The 18,166-nt window shown below is 43.5% G+C and overlaps 2 protein-coding genes across 2 annotated transcripts in view; both read right to left on the bottom strand.

Moving 5' to 3' along the window:
* Positions 1-1,958: 1,958 nt before the first annotated feature.
* LOC124118114 lies at positions 1,959-8,008 on the bottom strand. The gene is made up of 4 exons (XM_046480199.2): positions 7,804-8,008; positions 5,885-5,953; positions 3,977-4,170; positions 1,959-2,386 (listed from the first exon to the last, which is right to left on the bottom strand). Exons 1-4 carry the CDS (start codon positions 7,871-7,873, stop codon positions 2,330-2,332), a joined length of 390 nt encoding a protein of 129 aa, XP_046336155.2. The 5' UTR covers positions 7,874-8,008; the 3' UTR covers positions 1,959-2,329.
* Positions 8,009-17,318: 9,310 nt separating this feature from the next.
* LOC124118123 overlaps positions 17,319-18,166 on the bottom strand; it is a 3,691-nt gene continuing 2,843 nt past the window's right edge. Inside the window, exon 4 of the mRNA XM_046480211.2 lies at positions 17,319-17,496. Coding sequence (XP_046336167.2) covers positions 17,440-17,496 — 57 coding nt within the window. The 3' untranslated portion in view covers positions 17,319-17,439. The remainder of the gene's footprint in view (positions 17,497-18,166) is intronic.

Genomic DNA, 18,166 nt, shown 5'->3' with positions numbered 1-18,166 from the left:
AAATGACGTAGCTGAAAATTGTTGACGTCATTCGCCAATTGTGGTTTTCTATAACACGGCGGTCGTGATCAGTGCATGTTTTCTGAACTAAAGCTCTAAACAAAACAGTGTTATCACTATCCCCCTCCGTGGGCACATTAGAATTTTGTTTGTTCATATAGTTCACTATAAACAAGAGTCCTATAAGCCCACGGAAGAGATATGGCATTTAGGCCTCTTTATGTCATTAGAAAAAAAGGATTAAATGTGAAATTAATACACACAAACGGCCCCTTCTCTGGATACTTGATAAGTATCTCTCAGATAAGCTAAAGTCAGTAAAAATAATTGACGGGGCCAATGTTCGATGGGCTTGCAGAGTTTTATTCGTGTAACGTCAGTAGTTTCTGAGAAAACTTGTCCCCATTTCACACAGTATATAACTCTGTAAAAAATGAATGTACGACATCAAGTTTCGAACTCTCACTTGAATAGTCATTGATTCATTCATGGCGGGGAACAATAATGGGTAATATAGAAATTATTACACTCGCATGTTGCCATACTGGTTTTATGAAACTCGTGTATGAATTCATAATTCATGTATTACCGTCGCTCTCGCTCGGGAAATACGAGAATTGTGACACTCGTTTCGTAAAATCAGTGTGACACACATGCTTTTATAAAAGTCTTTATATATTTATTCGTTTTATTATAAGAAATCTCCTAACCTTCAAGTCCCTAACTTAGTATTAAGTCTGATTCGAATGACACTAACCATAGCCGTCCAGTAGTATTGCTCTCTTATGGGCAGTCGGGTAGCCTAATGGTTCGCTCGTCACGCCGAAGACCCGGGTTTGATTCCCAACATGGGTACAATGTTTGAAGCCCATTTCTGGTGTCTCCCGCCGTGATATTGCTGGAATATTGCTAAAAGCGGCGTAAAACCATACTCATTCAGTATTGCTCTCATGTGAGAGAGACATGAAGTTCCCAAAATAGACAAAGGGGGCGAATTGGTCCTATACATTTGTCGAAGAATTGAGATTTTAATTGCCCTGTAGTCATAGCAACACAGTCACGTGCTAACTTGAGGTTTGCAGTAAAACGGTGTAGACAATGTTTCGAGCTTATTAATGGCAGTAAATATTGATCAGTTTAAAATGCACGATTCACACGGATTTCTTTCAGAGATATATAGTCACAGCAATTGCCTACTTGGCCACAATTGGTTGGTTGCGTGATTAATGTCATTTTTGTATTTACACTTTGTTTGTTTTTTATCAATATTATGTGTAAGTTTCACAAATTAAATTTTTGATATTGCTGTTTGTATATTCCAACTGTCTCAACATTCCATCAAGTTGTTCCGGGAGACCGGTACAGTGTTTGTCCATGTTCTCGTACACTGTACGCGTTGCATTGCATTGTGTACGGGACTGACCATTTGATATTCTGGGGGGGGGGGGGGGGGGGGGGGGGGTCTTTATGCTTCAGACTGTTCACAACCCTATCTGGTTTTGCAGCTGTAACGGAATAAAGCATTCTATCTCCAGACGAAATCCCATCAAATGGCCGGTCCCTATTAAGGCTAAACATTTCAACTTATCCTTTGATACAAAACACGACCTACCAGTATTTTATTAATTTCTTTCAGGTTGCTCTACTTCCATCGTGTTTGTATTTTTGATAATTATGGAACTTGTAATAGTGATTTATTAATGCATTTATTACTTTAGGAATGATTTATTGCCATACACATTTTCAGAAGAAAAATGTATTTACCTGTCATTGCCTTACTTTATTTTCTGATATTAATAGTTTCCTTTTAACAGTAATAAGTTACGTCATAGTCAAAAGTTACGAATTGTTGGGTTTTGGCTAGTGCATTTGGCACTGATTTATTTCACATTTGCCATTTTTTTTATACATGAATATAAATATGTAAATATATAAAGAATATTGTCACAACATCCAACACAAACCGTTTTTGCTTTCACTGTTTTACTTTATTTTGTACTTTTTGAAATGACAATCCACAAAAAGTAACTAATTGTTGAACATAAGTGATGATGATCTTATATATCTTGCCATGTGTAAATATTAAACTGTTCAGCGTGACAATGTGACATATCTTATCTATCCCCACCGCCACACAAGCGATACACTGACACCACTCCTTGATAAATTAGTACCAGTCCATGATATATAAACATCTTCTCCGATCAACCCGACGGTTTCCGTGAAGTCTTTACTTGCAACACACAGATTACACGTTCAGGACAAATTGCCATTTGGTTATGTCTTCCGGTTTTGAACATCACGGGTCACTTCCGTTCGTTCGCTGAGGTCACTTGAGGTCATCCTGATTTGACATAAGGGCTAGTCTTTCACTCTTTACCCTGTCCTGAAAAAATGTGAGAATATTCATATTTATTTAAAAACAGAAAAACGTTTTGAGGAAGAAACAAATTCTTTGAGAGTCATTTAGAAGTTGAAGTACAAAGTAAGGATAGGATGGATGAACAACTTCTTTATTACAATTAGGAGCGACGTTTCGGTGTAGTTTCGAACACCGTTATCAAGCAAGTGATGTACAGAGTATGGTTGACAAGTATATACAACCATCAGCTGACTCGTCTAGCATCAAAACACGGGCTGTGTACTCGCGGGCAGATGAACACGGAGTACGCTGATCACCTTGTCGGATTAACGAGACTGATTAATGAGTGATTTCGGTAATTCGTTGCAAATTAGGTGTGTCGGAGTCGGAGTGCGAGACTGTCGGATTAACGGGTCTAAATAGCACTGGTTTAATCGGTTCCCATCATTTGTGTCGGATAAAGGCGATTGTCGGATTAACGAGACTTGACTGTATACAGGTAGGAGGCAGTGTTTATACAATAGAGTAGATATCAGATGTAGTTACACTGGAGTGGAGAAGCCTGTTAGGTATACAAAAGGGTAGTAAACACATGGACCGGTGAAAAGGGTAAATATAAAGTAATATAAACAAAAGGACTGTGACTGATTTGGGTCTTTGATGATTTGCTACCCCCGGCGTATCTACCCCGAAACTTCGCTATTAATTCTGATAAAGAAGTTGTTCATCCATAAATCTTATCCCTACTCGGGGGTGAGTGAGTGAGAATGGTTTTATGCCGCTTTTATCAATATTCCAGCAATATCGCGGCGGGGGACACCATATATGGTCTTCACACATTGTACCCATGTCGGGAATCGAGCCCGGGTCTTTGGCGTGACGAGCGAACGCTTTAACCACTAGGCTACCCGACCTATCATTTCAGCTATAATGAGTGATGTCACGACGTGTCAGCTTGTGGCAGGAAAACCTGAAGTCATGCAGGTCTTAGATATTTACCACTTTGGTGAAACCCACGTTAACAAGTATGGTGCTGGCAGATCTAGAAACATATTCATGACGAATCTGGGGTTTGAATTCACGATCATAGGTTCCTTGCACGCCTAAGGGACACAACTGGAACTGCGTGTCGGGAATGAAGTATCTAAGTTTCCATCACACATACATACATAGATAGATAGATAGATAGATAGATAGATAGATAGATATAAATCTTTCAGGAATATGACCTACTGGGGACTGTGATTGTGGAGCAACTCATCAATACCCTATGTCTGTCGTGTATGGCAAGGGTTCGAGACCCCCTCATCCACTGTCTATGCTTTAGACGAGATCACGCTGCCGATTTGCTGTGATACATCAGGTGCTTGTGCGTGATTTGTTTATTTGTTGTTCAACGCCGAACTCAGCAATATTCCAGCTATATGATGGCGATCTGTAAATAATCGACAATCCAGTGATTGACATCATGCGCATCGATCTACACAATTGGGATACGATGACATGCGTTCACTACGTCAGCGAGTCTGACCATCCTATCCCGTTAGTCGCCTCTTACGACAAGCATGGGTTGCTGAAGACCGAATCGTCACGGGTCGCTATTAATGAACTCACCTCGACCAGCTCATAACACTTGCAGGAGCTCCCGAGGCAGATACCGATCTCGGGTCGACAACGACTGGCACATTCGCTGTGTTTGAAGCAGAAGAGGCTGGTGGCGATGCAATTGCAGTAACCTTCGTGGCAGATAGGGATGCCGCCGATGCAACTGCATTGGCTGTGGTGTGTACATTCCTTCTTGATATGACCTGGTGAGGGAAGACAGCAGAATAAGACACCAACAGACTCTGCGGACGACTACACAGATAGGAACTAGTGAATTCAGAATTATCATCCGAACCATCATCCCGAGGCAAGGGAGTTAACTGATTAGAAAAGTCCAGTTTCCACCCTTGCCGACCTAGGCGAGAATTATGGAGTTATATTTTGGCTGGATTAACGAGTCTATGCGTAGTCCAATCAAAATCGTTCGTAAACTATTTTCGGACGATTGCAGGATTTGTAAGGTCTGTGTACAGTCAACTTAGCGTCAACAGATATTTTCCAAATCTTTTCATGTTTTTAATCCAGGTGCACACGTAATTTGATGCACTTCGCGAAGTAAGACCCGCTTTGTTACAATATAGATACTGATTATCGATCAAATTGTCCTCACTGGGCGACGCCATTTTAATTGAAGTAAATGCAAGTGATATGAGAGGTGGTATCTGATTGGTCAATAGGAGGGACATAGAGGGGACATAACACGTACGATCGAGCCCACAAATTTCAGCAGAGATCGGTGGAAACTGGACTTTTGTAGTCAGTTAACGCGATTGCCTCGGGAAGATACATCCAAGCTGGCTTCCTCGGGAGGTACCGTTTGAGTGTTATCTCCGGGGAGATAATGATGCAATGAAATTGCATCACAATGCCTTGAAGACCATTGTGACGTCATCGATTACGAGGACGTCACAATAAAAAGACATCACTCACTCTCCTACCCAGAGTTCCATGCGGCCGGCAGCCAGCCAAGCATAGTACCTCTGCCACAGGCCAGCGCCATGTGACGATTCGTCACATCTTTCACAGTCCATTCAAGATATTGCATATGCTTTTCATCCGTTTCATGGTTGATAAGTCAGCACATTTCATAAACAAATGTCAACGAATGGTTACGATTCATTAAGAAAGTATCCTAATACGTTAAAATCTACTTGTTTTTGCGTAGGTATCCTTTGTTTACATTGGTTTTACGGCTCCACGTGCTGTCATCGAAGCCCGACGGAGAACTAGCTATACGGTCACTTTGATGTTTAAATATATATTGTCATGCAACTCACTGTCGCAGTTGTAGTAGCATATCTATATAATTATGCAAAACAATATGTAAAGCGCCCCCAAATACTGCATTAGTCCGTTCTATATTGATTTCTGAAAAAAGCGCATTTGTTTACAAACAAGAGAAAAGTTCGGTCACGTGATATACAAATTAGCCTGTGGCAGTGGTGTTATGCTGAGTCACCACTGCGCCGGAGAGTGTAATCTCTCTGCCACTTTTGACTCCCAAGACACTGGCTCTTACCATTTACAAAACTGAAAATGACGGCGGCACATGATCCACTGGTGACATTATTTTAGAAAAAAACGACGATTGGTCGTTGTTTATGGTACAACAAAGCACTGTAGGGAGAATAAACCATGAGGTACATCTTATGCACAGGTGAGTATTTCTCGCATATTCTCACCATCCTCACGTCGATTACCTGTACCTTCTCTCCCAATACCGATTGTCACATCCCTCAAGCTTTTGGATGCGATCGCTCGGCCATCGCGTTTATCTGCGTTGCCCAGCTACATCTATGGGGAACAACTTACTAGACACTCCCTTTAAACTTGTTGTGTCGTGAAATAAACTATGCTTCGTTCTTCATTGTTCTTTGCGATATATCGCTATGCTGGCTTATATTGTCTGATACTTACTGTGCAGCTCTATGTCTCCAGGAGAGGTGCTGCTTGCTGGGGCTGAGTCGGTGGTGTCAGGAAGAATTGCTAAAAAAATCGAAAACTTTAAAATCACTATTTCAGAAAACATCAATGAGGTCTTGTCGATAGTGTCTCCTAAATGGAATGTTGGGTAAAGGTTACTTCACAACAGACTTACATCGGTAGTAGTGTTCCACTGCCGGGACGAAGGACGGGGACCTACAACTGATTGCTAACAAAATCTCAACCTTGTCGCCAAACGTATTTTTTCTGTATTGTGTAGAGAACATACACCTTGCCCCTGAGATCTCAAACACGTCATATGTGCCTCCGCATGGAGATCTCAAAATGTCACGTGTGCGCCTGTATGGAGATTTCAAACACGTCATGTGTGCCTCCGCACGGAAATCTCAAAATGTCACGTGTGCCCCCGCATGGTGACCTCAAACACGTCACGTGTGCGCCTGCATGGGTGTCTAAAACCAGTCACGTGTTCCCCCTGCATTGAGACCTTGACCCTGTCACGTGTTCCCTCCGTATTGAGATCTTGACCCTGTTACGTGTTCCCCCCGTATTGAGACCTTGGCCCTGTCACGTGTTACCCCCGTATTGAGACCTTGACCCTGTCACGTGTTACCCCCGTATTGAGATCGTAAACCTGCCACATGTAGCAATCACAGTGTTCACCGTTTGTGACGTCACAGGAAACAGCTGATCACATGTTTTTGCAAATGGCGAACGGAATAACTCGCCGATACAGTTGTTTATTTGCCTCTTTCAATAAAGGTAGACACTTGTTCACTATCAATTCATGAACTTTGCAAAACGTACGTAATAGCTATTGGCGATTTCATCTAGGGATTATATATTATAGCTGTGAATTGCATATATCATGTATAATGTTAGATATCTACATGTAAAGGTTGTGGAGTTTATGAAGAACGATAAACTTTGAACATTCAATTGAAAACTTATTATCGGAAGTAGTAACATGCATAACATTTTTTTAATAATGACAACATTGGTGTATAATAATAACTTTATTGATAATTTATAACAATAATGGCTCTAGTCGTGGCAACTTCCAAACTTTCGGGAAGTTGTAATCTATCGGACCGTCATTCAGGCGATGTTTCTGACAGATCACGATCTGAAAAATACTATCATGAAAGTGTATCCCGTGGATAAGCCGACCCCTTTCTACAGAATCTTTTTTCTGGTCCTCACAATTCTGCTTATACGCGGTCATATACGGTAACCCTAGTAATGAGATAATAAATGCATTTGGGTATTTTGGATAATCTGAAATTAACATACCATTCTAACAGAAAACAGGAAAAACACAAACTATTGTGACAGTTTAAATCACCTCGATCACTTCAAAACGCTTTACTATCTTGCAATTGTCAGCTGTCTTGTCTAAGTACAGCCGTCCCTAGTCTCAAAATATATCGCCCTTCAACAGTGAGTGAGTGAGTGAGTTGGGTTTAACGCCGCTTTTAACAGTAGTCCAGATATATCACGGCGTGCCAGCTTAAAGTGGGAGGAAAGCCCGAAGTGATGCAGGTCCCAGACGTTTACCACTTCGGTGAAACCCACGAGCACGGGTATGGTGCTGACAAACCCAGATACATAATCGGGGCGAACCGGGATATTCGAACCCACAATCAAAGGTTTCGCACAGCGAATCGCGGCGCCTCAGAAGTGCCCCCCTTCAACAGTTCATACTTTCTTGAAATAAACCGATGCCAGGACACTGTGTTAACTATTAATGAGAAAGTAGTTGATCACGATTCCGTCGAGGATTCACCACATAAACTTGTATTTTACTGATGCGACTGAAGACGTCACATACTGTGACGCTGCAGATTCATTATGTGCAAACTTGATGCTGCAGGCGAGAAAAATCGACTTACCAGGCGTGACTTGCGCAGTCAGTGCAACCAGTAAAAGAGCTGAAACCTTGAAGAGAAGTTGTCCCTGCATCGTCGTAACAAAGAATTATCCTCAGTAATTTTAACTTAAGAAAAGCCGTTTTCAATTTCGAAACGCTGAAATCAATCGCAGACTCAGGATGGTCGTGTCACGCTGCACGTCGCACGGCTTTAATGGAGAGGGGTAATGACGTTCCCTTGTATTTATAGGTTACGTTGACGGGAATATACCAGAGAATGTAAGGATAGCCTCTCATTAGTAGAGATAGGATAATTTATTGCTTCGTTCTACATGGGAAATAACACGTGTCCACACGAGTTGTCCCTGACGTCACTGCCTCGTTCCACTACCAACACCTGTGGAGGTCATGTGATCTCCATATATGGAACAGAGAAAATGTTGCTATTCAGTTTGAATTCACACAGGCTAGAGATTATAACGCCGCCATGTTGTTACATGTATTCTAATCATATTGGGATAAATAATGTTGATGCGTTTTCGAGGTAAAAACCAACAATTAACTATCCTAAATGGTTTGAACTCTTTCATTTTGACCCCTTCCTGTTAACTGTCACTGTCACGAATCTCCGCATTTATAAGCTCTTCGGGGCGTTGGAGTGGTTAAAGCGTTCGCTGGTCGCGTCAAAAGCCCGGTTCGATTCCCCACATGGGTACAACGATGACCATGTCTACTGTCCCCGCCGTGATATTGTTGGAATATTTAGTTGAAAGGGGTACAAAAGTATTCTCACCCAGTTCTACAACTTGAAGTTTTGTCTCAGGAAAACCATGAGTGATGTAATGAATAAGCCCAGTTTAGATTCCAAACTGCGGTTTTGTTGCTATATTTCCATATTTTGTTTCTATATGGTCTCAGTCACGATTTAATTTCACAAGTACCCTACACGGGCATCTAAACCAGTGCATGTACCCCTGCCAACATTATAAATGTACGGAAGCTGCGGCTGTTGTAGGTTCCACCCTTTTGACAAGGTGAGTGAGTGAGTATGGTTTTACGCCGCATTTAGCAATATTCCAGCAATATCACGGCGGGGGACACCAGAAATGGGCTTCACACATTGTACCCATGTCGGGAATCGCACCCGGGTCTTCGGCGTGACTAGCGAACGCTTTAACCACTAGGCTACCCGACCGCCCCCTTTTGACAAGGAGCTACCGGTGTCCCCCGTCGTAATATTGCTGGAATATTGCTAAAACGGCGTAAACCCATACTCAGTCACTCACTTAAGGAGTGTATTACTATGAAGAGACGTGATCGCGGTCCTAATGGCGTCTGAATTGTTAGGAATCTATTGTTCAGATGACCCGAGTTTTTAGGTAAAAGACTTGGTATGAATGTAGGAAGAAGCGAGATATACTTTTTTAACAATCTGCTGGCTTGTGCTACTGTTTGTCAGTCTAAATATCCATTAATGTTCATTCCCTGGGCCTCCCTTAGTCGCGCCAGAGATATGTGATCGTGGGTTCGAATCCCGGTTCGCCCTGATTATGTTTCTTGGTTTGTCAGCACCATAACCGTGCGGATTGGTTCACCAAAGTGGTAAACGTCTTAAACCTGTATTACTTCGGGATTCCTCCCACGTTAAGCTGACACGCCGTGATATAACTGGAATAAGGTCATTGAACCCAACTCACTCACTCACACATTACGTCTTGGTATTGGTCGTGAATGACACAGCAATATGAAATGTGATATTGATTCAAAGAGACTATAAAAGCGTCACTATACACTAAGTTAGCGGAGAGCGACACACTCTGCACAGTGTAGCTCACAATGATCAAGGGCCATACAACCCTCTAGGACTCCAGCCAAGGGTCCTTGAAACACACTTATCCCAGCATGGAGAGACCCTTTGTTTCCTCGCGGTCAATCACCTACTATAGAAGTCAATACTCCCGCTTGAAACCCCTTTTACAAGACACTACATGCAAACTCAACAGCTTGTTTTGAAGGATTAACGACTACAGGTAACAAATATGCAAATATGCACGCACTTAGCATCAGTGACGTATAGTAAAAAATTTAAACATTATGGACACCCAGTGAAACCGGACAGTACTGCAGTTAAATCGTTCGGATTATCGATAATTGCTGCCATGTTTCGACAAACATGTACGGCACCATTGTACCATATGGAGAATCGAACCCAGTCTCACAATTTGAAGAACATTGTTATAAGTAAGGTGGGTAAGTTTCTGTTCATAATTCGGTTCAGCAGTTTCCAGGTTAAATGGGAAGAGAATATTGTAGTGAGCATAGAGTAAAGTATGGGATGGAGTTTGGACTGGGATACTGGAATGGTATGTGGAATGAGAAAAAAATGGAACATAATCATCTCACAATGAAAACAAACCTTGTGTTGTATAGACCCTTATTGATACAATATCCTGAATTGTATTGACAGTACAAGTAAACAACTCCCCATTCCATTCAAAAACAATTCCATATTTACACTATGCGCTTATATTTATTTTTGTTGTTGTTTAATGCCGCACTCAGCAATATTCCAGCTTTATGATGGCGGTCGGTAAGGAATCTAGTCTTGACCAGATAATCCAGTGATTGACATCATGTGCATCGATCCACGCAATTGGGATCGATGACATGCATCAACCAATTCAGCGAGCCTGACCACCCGATCCCGTTACTCGCCTCTAACGACAAGCACAGTCGCCTTTTATGGCAAGTATGGGTTGCTGAATATTTATTCTACTCCCTATGCGATAATAGAGTATGCAGAGCACCAGTTCAACAGGGGTGAGGGTGACAACATCAACGCACGGCAGAAGCCCCTCTTGAATTATTGGGTGCAGCCTGAGTGGTTTTCCGGTTATAAATAACTTTAATACAACCGTCATTCACATGGGGGCCAAAGACAATTCCTAAAATTCCTAAATAATATAATTTAAACTGACACTGTCATATCACGGTTTCATATCACAACAAAAATTTTGTTTATGCGTAAATCTTGCTTCACGGACAAACCTATGTGATCGTTGAAAGGAATGTGACTCGTTTATCCGTTAATTAATATTTTGGACGATTTGACTGAGAAAACTTAAGTCCGGAATAATGAGGATTCACTGCATGATAGCAGAGTTTCAGATTCTGCGGGTTAGTTCCTTCCTTCCTCCCTATAACATCACCACACCACCCTCCCTACGTCACTATACCATTCACTCTACAACGTCAACACACCACCCTTCCTCCGCCACTATACCATTCACTCTACAACGTCACCACACCACCCTCCCTCCGCCACTATACCATTCACTCTACAACGTCAACACACCACCCTCCCTACAACGTCAACACAGCACCCTCCCTACAACGTCAACACAGCACCCTCTTATGCAACGCCACCAAACCACCCTACCTACAACGTCAACACACCACCCTCCCTACAACGTCAACACACCACCCTCCCTACAACGTCAACACAGCACCCTCTTATGCAACGCCACCAAACCACCCTACCTACAACGTCCCTAACCACCAACCCAAACCACCACCACCCCCACCCACCAATCACAATTAACCCACCCTCTCTTCAACGCCACAGCCCACTCTCCCCTAACATAATAACCCACCCTCCCCCAACATCACGACCCATCCAACCTCAACCTCACAACCCACCCTCCCCCCACATCACAATTAACCCACCATCTCTTCAACGCCACAGCCCACTCTCCCCCCACATAATAACCCACCCTCCCCCAACATCACGACCCATCCAACCTCAACCTCACAACCCACCCTCCCCCCACATCACAATTAACCCACCATCTCTTCAACGTCAGAACCCACCCTCCCCCAAACTCACAACCCACCCTCCCCTCACCGTCCCGATCCCCCAAGACTTAGTTCACCCAGACCTCGGCGCACGATCACAAGCATGAAGGACGTGAGTACAGATTTATAGGCGCCGCACCCAGCAGGGCACGTGTGGGGTACAGACTACGGCGCAGCCAGGCACTGTATGGACATAGGACTCAATGTGTTCCTGGCCTGATAAATCACAGCGATATTTCGATCTGTACAAGAGGCAGGGTTGAGTCTGTGGCGTGAAATTGATTGACATTGCAATCGGGCGGATGTTTATATGTAGAAAGGTTAAACACATACTTGACACCGTGACGTCGGGATCAGGGGTTGTAAATTCAGGAAACTTGCAAAAGCAGCCATTGCAGCCAATGGCACTGCGAACCCTTAATTCTTATAGGTATACGTGTCCTTATACCTCAGTGCAGCAACAGTGAGTGAGTGAGTTGGGTGTAACGCCGCTTTTAACAGTAATCCAGTTATATCACGGCGTGTCAGCTTAATGTGGGAGGAAAGCCCGAAGTGATGCAGGTCTCAGACGTTTACCACTTCGGTGAAACCCACGAGCACGGTAATGGTGCTGACAAACCTAGAAACATAATCGGGGCGAACCGGGATTCGAACCCACAATCATAGGTTTCTGGCGTGCCCAAAGGACACACAGTGCAGCGATAGGATGTCTACAGTTCAGTTGTACAGGTGGTATTCTGTGTCAGAACAGTAAGGACTGACCTGACGTGCACAAGAACGTGTACACTTGAAAACTGAATATGACTGAAGAAATACTTTCTGGGGTCTTTGTCCTGCCTCACAATGAAGCACATTAATTAACACATGTGGTGTCTCCTTGGGCAAGTGACTTTGTTTAAAATGTGCCTCTGTTCACCCAGCAGTGAATGGGTACCCGGTAGGATGAGATGGCTGTTAACCTTCTAGCGCCTAAAAAGCAGCTTGGGGTGTATACTCCCAAGGGAGCTGAGAATGATTCTTGAGTGCACACTGATCCAGTTACCAGGGTAATAAAAGTGTTTTAAGCATACCCCTGTCTGGTGTGGAAATATGCGCAATATATATGATCTGTTACGGTGTACAGATTAAAATTTTAAAAAAGCAGCAAAGAGGGTTTGGGTGATCCTAGCACAGTCAGGCTGGTTAGGCTGATCATCAGCTCAGGGCCCTTGCCCCCTCTACACGCAGCCCAGACAGCGAATGAGACTTCTCCCAGAAAGCGCTGTCTAGTCAAACCCGACCAGAACTTTCCGGAGAATGTGAAGACTCCCCAACACTGCAGCCTTCTGCATTACCCAGATTGTCAGAAGGGCTGTATTCCTAGAAGCAAACCGGGGTACTCTCCCAATGTCAGTCAACAGATTGGGAGGTACCAAACCTAAGGCACCGAGAACAATGGGGAGTCGGACAACTTGGTACTTGGGATGCAAGCGTGACATTTCGAAAGCGAGGTCCGCATATTTGCCATGTTTTCCCTCAATCGTGTCAATCACATTACTGTCAAAAGGGACAGAAAATTCAATGATATAAATGATTTCAATGGATTTATCAAAAAGGACAAGATCACATAAACTCGATGCAGTGGTCGTTCAGATAGTCTCTACTTTAGAAAACTGAGTCTGGGCCGATTTGATATGGCCCTTCGCTTGGTTGACACTCATTTCTGTACCGTCCAGCAGTACAGAACCATTATCATTATTATATAATCAGTCGCCGAAATACTGCAAACTATTATACACGTATCAAATACATTATCATCGAATAACCATTTCTTGTATTTATTTACCATTTTTGTGACAACTACGAGCACAGGAATTGTGCTGCCAAACTAAGGATCATAATCGGGGAAAGTTGGATTGGAACCCAGGACAGCTGGTGTCGGCATCCATCAGTAACAGTGTGTTGGTGCACAGGGGACTGAATCAATAAAATATTTTTTGGGTAAAAACGGTATATATACATATTTGGGTTGCTTTATGAAAAATGAAAAATATTGTAATATATTTAACATTGGCTTTACCCCACGTAATTACCGATTCAAGATTCAAGACCCAGGTGCTTACATTGGTGGGTGACTGTATTGGTCGTTGTCTTCAGCATCAAATCCTTTGTCTCTGAGGAAATACTTGTAATTGAATATCAAATAACTCCGCTCGCAGCTGTATCTAATTCATTTTGTGCAAATTCGTATGAACAAATACTTGTGAAATAATATGTACGTTTTTCTTTTTTCTACCCGATCCATGTAATCATACTGGATGTCAACGGGCCATTCCGGTAAGTGTCGAAACCAAACTCCGTAGAGTCATGGACGCGATGCTCCCCGATGACGTAGAAACTAGTGGCGTCACAGCCTATGGGGAAACACGTGTTCGTCACAGCAGCCTCGTCCACCCACTATCTGGAATCCCAAGCATGACTGCAACACTTCTGCCAATACGTTCCACCTCACATCAGTAATTATAGACTAAAACTTAGTCAATGAAACATGTCTTGAAAATAATAAAAGTTGGGTTTTTTAAAGAACCCTCTTCTGCTGTTTCCATGTGGAATCAAGCAAACTAGACTTGGTCAGTTTGATCTAGACTTACCTAGGCTTTAAGTAAAAAATAATTCCTAAAAAATATTAATTCCACAGTAATGGTGCAGGACTACAGTAATTACTCCTTGTCTCCCATGACCTTGTGTTAACGCGTCTCATGGCTAAAATGGATACAATTATCATTAAACCGCCCATATGTTAACAGAAATCAGAGGGCCACTGTAACTTGATAATGCCCTCATATTTCTTGACGACGGGCCATTATCACGCTCGTTGTTAGGTGGCGGGATAGGTGACGTCACGTTCAATAGTGACCTCATCTGGTTTGTTCTATGACGTTTCCATATTTGTAAAAGTGGGTCAGTGACATTCGTGTTGATTGCAGTAAATGTTTAAAAACCGATATTGTTGTTTCTTTTAATTTGAAAACAAATTCCATCCATTTTGGCTATAATAACGGTAACGCTTTTTTTCAGGGCATTATCATTTGCAGAAGCCCTTGGTCTTTTCAACTGCCCTCCTTCGAAAAATAGCGTTACCCTCGTAGTGAACGTCTTCAGGTACGGCCAAGTTCAGGCATAACAGTAAACCTTATAAAGGGATATGGGTATATTATTAGATTTAAAGGGCCCTATGACTAAGGCACATTCGGGAAGGTCATTTACAGTCGTAAAGCGTTTGTTGTAGAGCGTATGCAATTTATCTCCATTTTGCCTCCCTAAATTGCCATTGCAAGAGTGAGTGAGTGATTAGGTGAATAAAGCTTTAAGCGAAAGTTCTGCAATAACACGGCAGAAACGGGCTTCGGGCAGATCGCATCGGGGTGAGAGTGTTCCCGCTGCACGTGAGTGAGTGAGTGATTGAGTGACTAAAGCTTTAAGCGAAAGTTCTGCAATAACACGGCAGAAACGGGCTTCGGGCAGATCGCATCGGGGTGAGAGTGTTCCCGCTGCACGTGAGTGAGTGAGTGATTGGGTGAATAAAGCTTTAAGCGAATGTTCTGCAATAACACGGCAGAAACGGGCTTCGGGCAGATCGCATCGGGGTGAGAGTGTTCCCGCTGCACGTGAGTGAGTGAGTATGATTTTACGCCACTTTTAGCATATCCGAGCAATATCACGGCGGGGACAGCAGAAATGGGCCTTACACATTGTGAAAATTTAGGGAAAATAACCCGGGTTTTCGGTGGGACGAGCGAAAGCTTAAACCACTAGGCTACCCCACCGCCCCTCCCGCTGCACGTGCTGTCGTATCGGATGAGAAAACTCGCGTGTTACGTGTGGAAACCTCTGACGACAGGGTTGCTGAAGAGCTGTTCTAATCCGGGTCAATGACCGCACAAGACTATAATTCAAGACGCTTCAAGCACATTTTGCCAGGAGGGACACTTACAGATATCTGTTTCTTCTTGACACAAAATTAGATGTGCTGCCATTGTGATGCAATGGATCTTTAGATGTATACATATGTAATACTCGTTGTACGAAAAATGGGAATGTCGAGAGATTAAGCATGGGGTATTGAAGTGCGGCAATATCCATGATACATTGTATATTCCACACAGGTCCAAGAGGGGCGGTCGGGTAGCCCAGTGGTTATAGCGTTCGCTCGTCACGCCGAAGACCCAGGTTCGATTCCCGACATGGGTTCAATGTGTGAAGCCTATTTGTGGTATCCCCCGCCATGATATTGCTGGAATATATGAAAGGGCAAATAGCTATGGAGATTTTATGAATGGACCACTGAACATCAGTGATGACACCAGGTGATCGCCAAAAACCGCCTGCAGCACTTTGCTCGACTGAGTCTGACCATGAACGAAGGTTTATCGGCATCATGGATTGCAGCAGCGGGGTAGAGCAGTCGGATTTCCCAGCACATCCTTCTTAGAGGCAAGGGACTTAACTGACTGTTTCCAGTCCAGTTTCCGCCCTTGCCGAACTAAGCTAAAATTTCGCAGCTCGATCGCAGCGACACCAGTGGTTATGACGAGTTACGCCCCTTCTATGTCCATCCTATTTACCAGTCAGATTTCACATCTCAAATCATTTGCCTTTGCTTAGTAGGGACGATCTGATCGATGATTAAGGCTATATTGTGATATAACGCGCCTTACTTCGCGAAGTGCATCAAGTCACGTGAGAGCCCTGATTATAAACATGAAAATATCTGTTGACGCTGACTTGGCGGTACACATGCGTTGCAAATCTTGCGATCGGCTTAAATCTCGACGAGTTTACGAACCGGGGATCGATTCCCGGCCGCGTCATACCAAAAGACGTTAAGAGATGGTACTTGTTGTTACCCTGTCTGGCGCTCGGCATTAAGGGGCTAAAACCAGGTCTGGTCGGCTCGGAGTCAGTATACTTTGTCTGAGTGGGGTATTCATGTTAAACTGCGGCATGGTATCTCCGTGGGCTATCACTATAAATTGGCATCAGTCCGGACTAGCACCGACAGCCACACCAACACACACACGCACACACACGTGCATGCCCGTCGCTATATAAGTGCAATAATCTTGGACGCGACGTTACTCCCAATTTCACCTAACCTCACCTCACCTCACCTCACCTCACCTCACCTTTAATATTATTCCAGCTATGTAAATAATCGACAGACACGCAACTAATATTCGATGACATGCAATATACCAAGTCACCGAGTCTAACCATCCGATCCACTTCGTCATCTCTTGCGACAAGCAGGGGTTGCCGGGGACCCATGCTCTTACCCCCAAATCCGCACGGGTTTGTGTAATTCAGCCACCATTGAGTTACATTAACCATTATTGACGTAATACAACCACCAGTGACGTAATACACTCGACAGTGATTGACATTATGAGCATGAGTGAGTGAGTGAGTGAATATGGTTTTTCGCCGCTTTTAGCAATATTCCAGCAATATCACGGCGGGGGGACACCAGAAATGGGCTTCACACATGGTACCCACGTCCCGGGTCTTCGGTGTGATGAGCGCTTTAACCACTAGGCTACCCGAGGAGGTGGGGGTGAGGGGAGGACACGCCTCCTGAATGTAGTCCTTTGAGTGGGCTTGTTAAAAGCTATTATTGAACAGTCAAAACTGAAAAGATTGAAGTCAATTTTATATAAACTTTATTCTTATAAAAATTCAATCCAAAAATCAATTGGTTTGAAAGCGGATGCCATCTTGGTCACGTTGTTTTCCGTCTGGAAAAGGTCATTTCCGGTTGATGAGGTCACTTCCGATCTTCTGGAGCCACCAGTGGGGAAATGCTGTCACTCAGTTCCCTGTCCTGAAAGTTTAAGGAGTGTACATACATATATAAGATATAATCGCAAACAACAATGAAGAACGATGTTCGGTTTATTTCACGATAACAAGTTGTTCTATCACAACGTCATTTCTGGAGATTTCTGCACGATACGCATGCGCAGACCGATGTTGTGACGTCACCGCTATGTTCAGTGGTAAAAGCGGAGAAAAAAACATAATTACTCCCCCTTTGTTCAGTGAGTGAGTGAGATGTATTAAATATCGCTTTTAGTCATATTCCAGCAATATCACGCCGGACACATCAGATATGGCCTTCACACATTATATCCATGCGGGGAATAGAACCCAGGTCTTCAGCGTGACGAACCAACACTATCGCCACTAGGCTCAACACTATCACCACTAGGCTAAACACTATCAACACTAGGCTCAACACTATCACCACTAGGCTCAACACTATCAACACTAGGCTCAGCACTATCAACACAAGGCTCAACACCATCGCCACTAGGCTCAGCACTTTCCCCACTAGGCTCAACACTATCACCACTAGGCTCAACACTATCGCCACTAGGCTCAACACTATCACCACTAGGCTCAACACTATCAACACTAGGCTCAACACTATCAACACAAGGCTCAACACAATCGCCACTAGGCTCAACACTATCAACACTAGGCTCAACACT

Source organism: Haliotis rufescens, unplaced genomic scaffold (assembly GCF_023055435.1).
Source record: "Haliotis rufescens isolate VD_foot unplaced genomic scaffold, xgHalRufe1.0.p SCAF_13, whole genome shotgun sequence".
Lineage (NCBI taxonomy): Eukaryota > Metazoa > Mollusca > Gastropoda > Lepetellida > Haliotidae > Haliotis > Haliotis rufescens.
Note: the sequence above shows the minus strand (reverse complement) of the source record. Positions and strands in the feature narration are given on the sequence as shown.

Excerpts from the sequence above, each read along its gene's own strand:
- LOC124118114 (XM_046480199.2), bottom strand. The coding sequence starts at position 7,873 with ATGCAGGGACAACTTCTCTTCAAGGTTTCAGCTCTTTTACTGGTTGCA. Across the intron at positions 4,171-5,884 it reads TGGAGACATAGAGCTGCACA|GTCATATCAAGAAGGAATGT; the intron begins GTAAGTATCAGA and ends TTCCCTCACCAG. Across the intron at positions 2,387-3,976 it reads AGTGTTATGAGCTGGTCGAG|GACAGGGTAAAGAGTGAAAG; the intron begins GTGAGTTCATTA and ends ACATTTTTTCAG.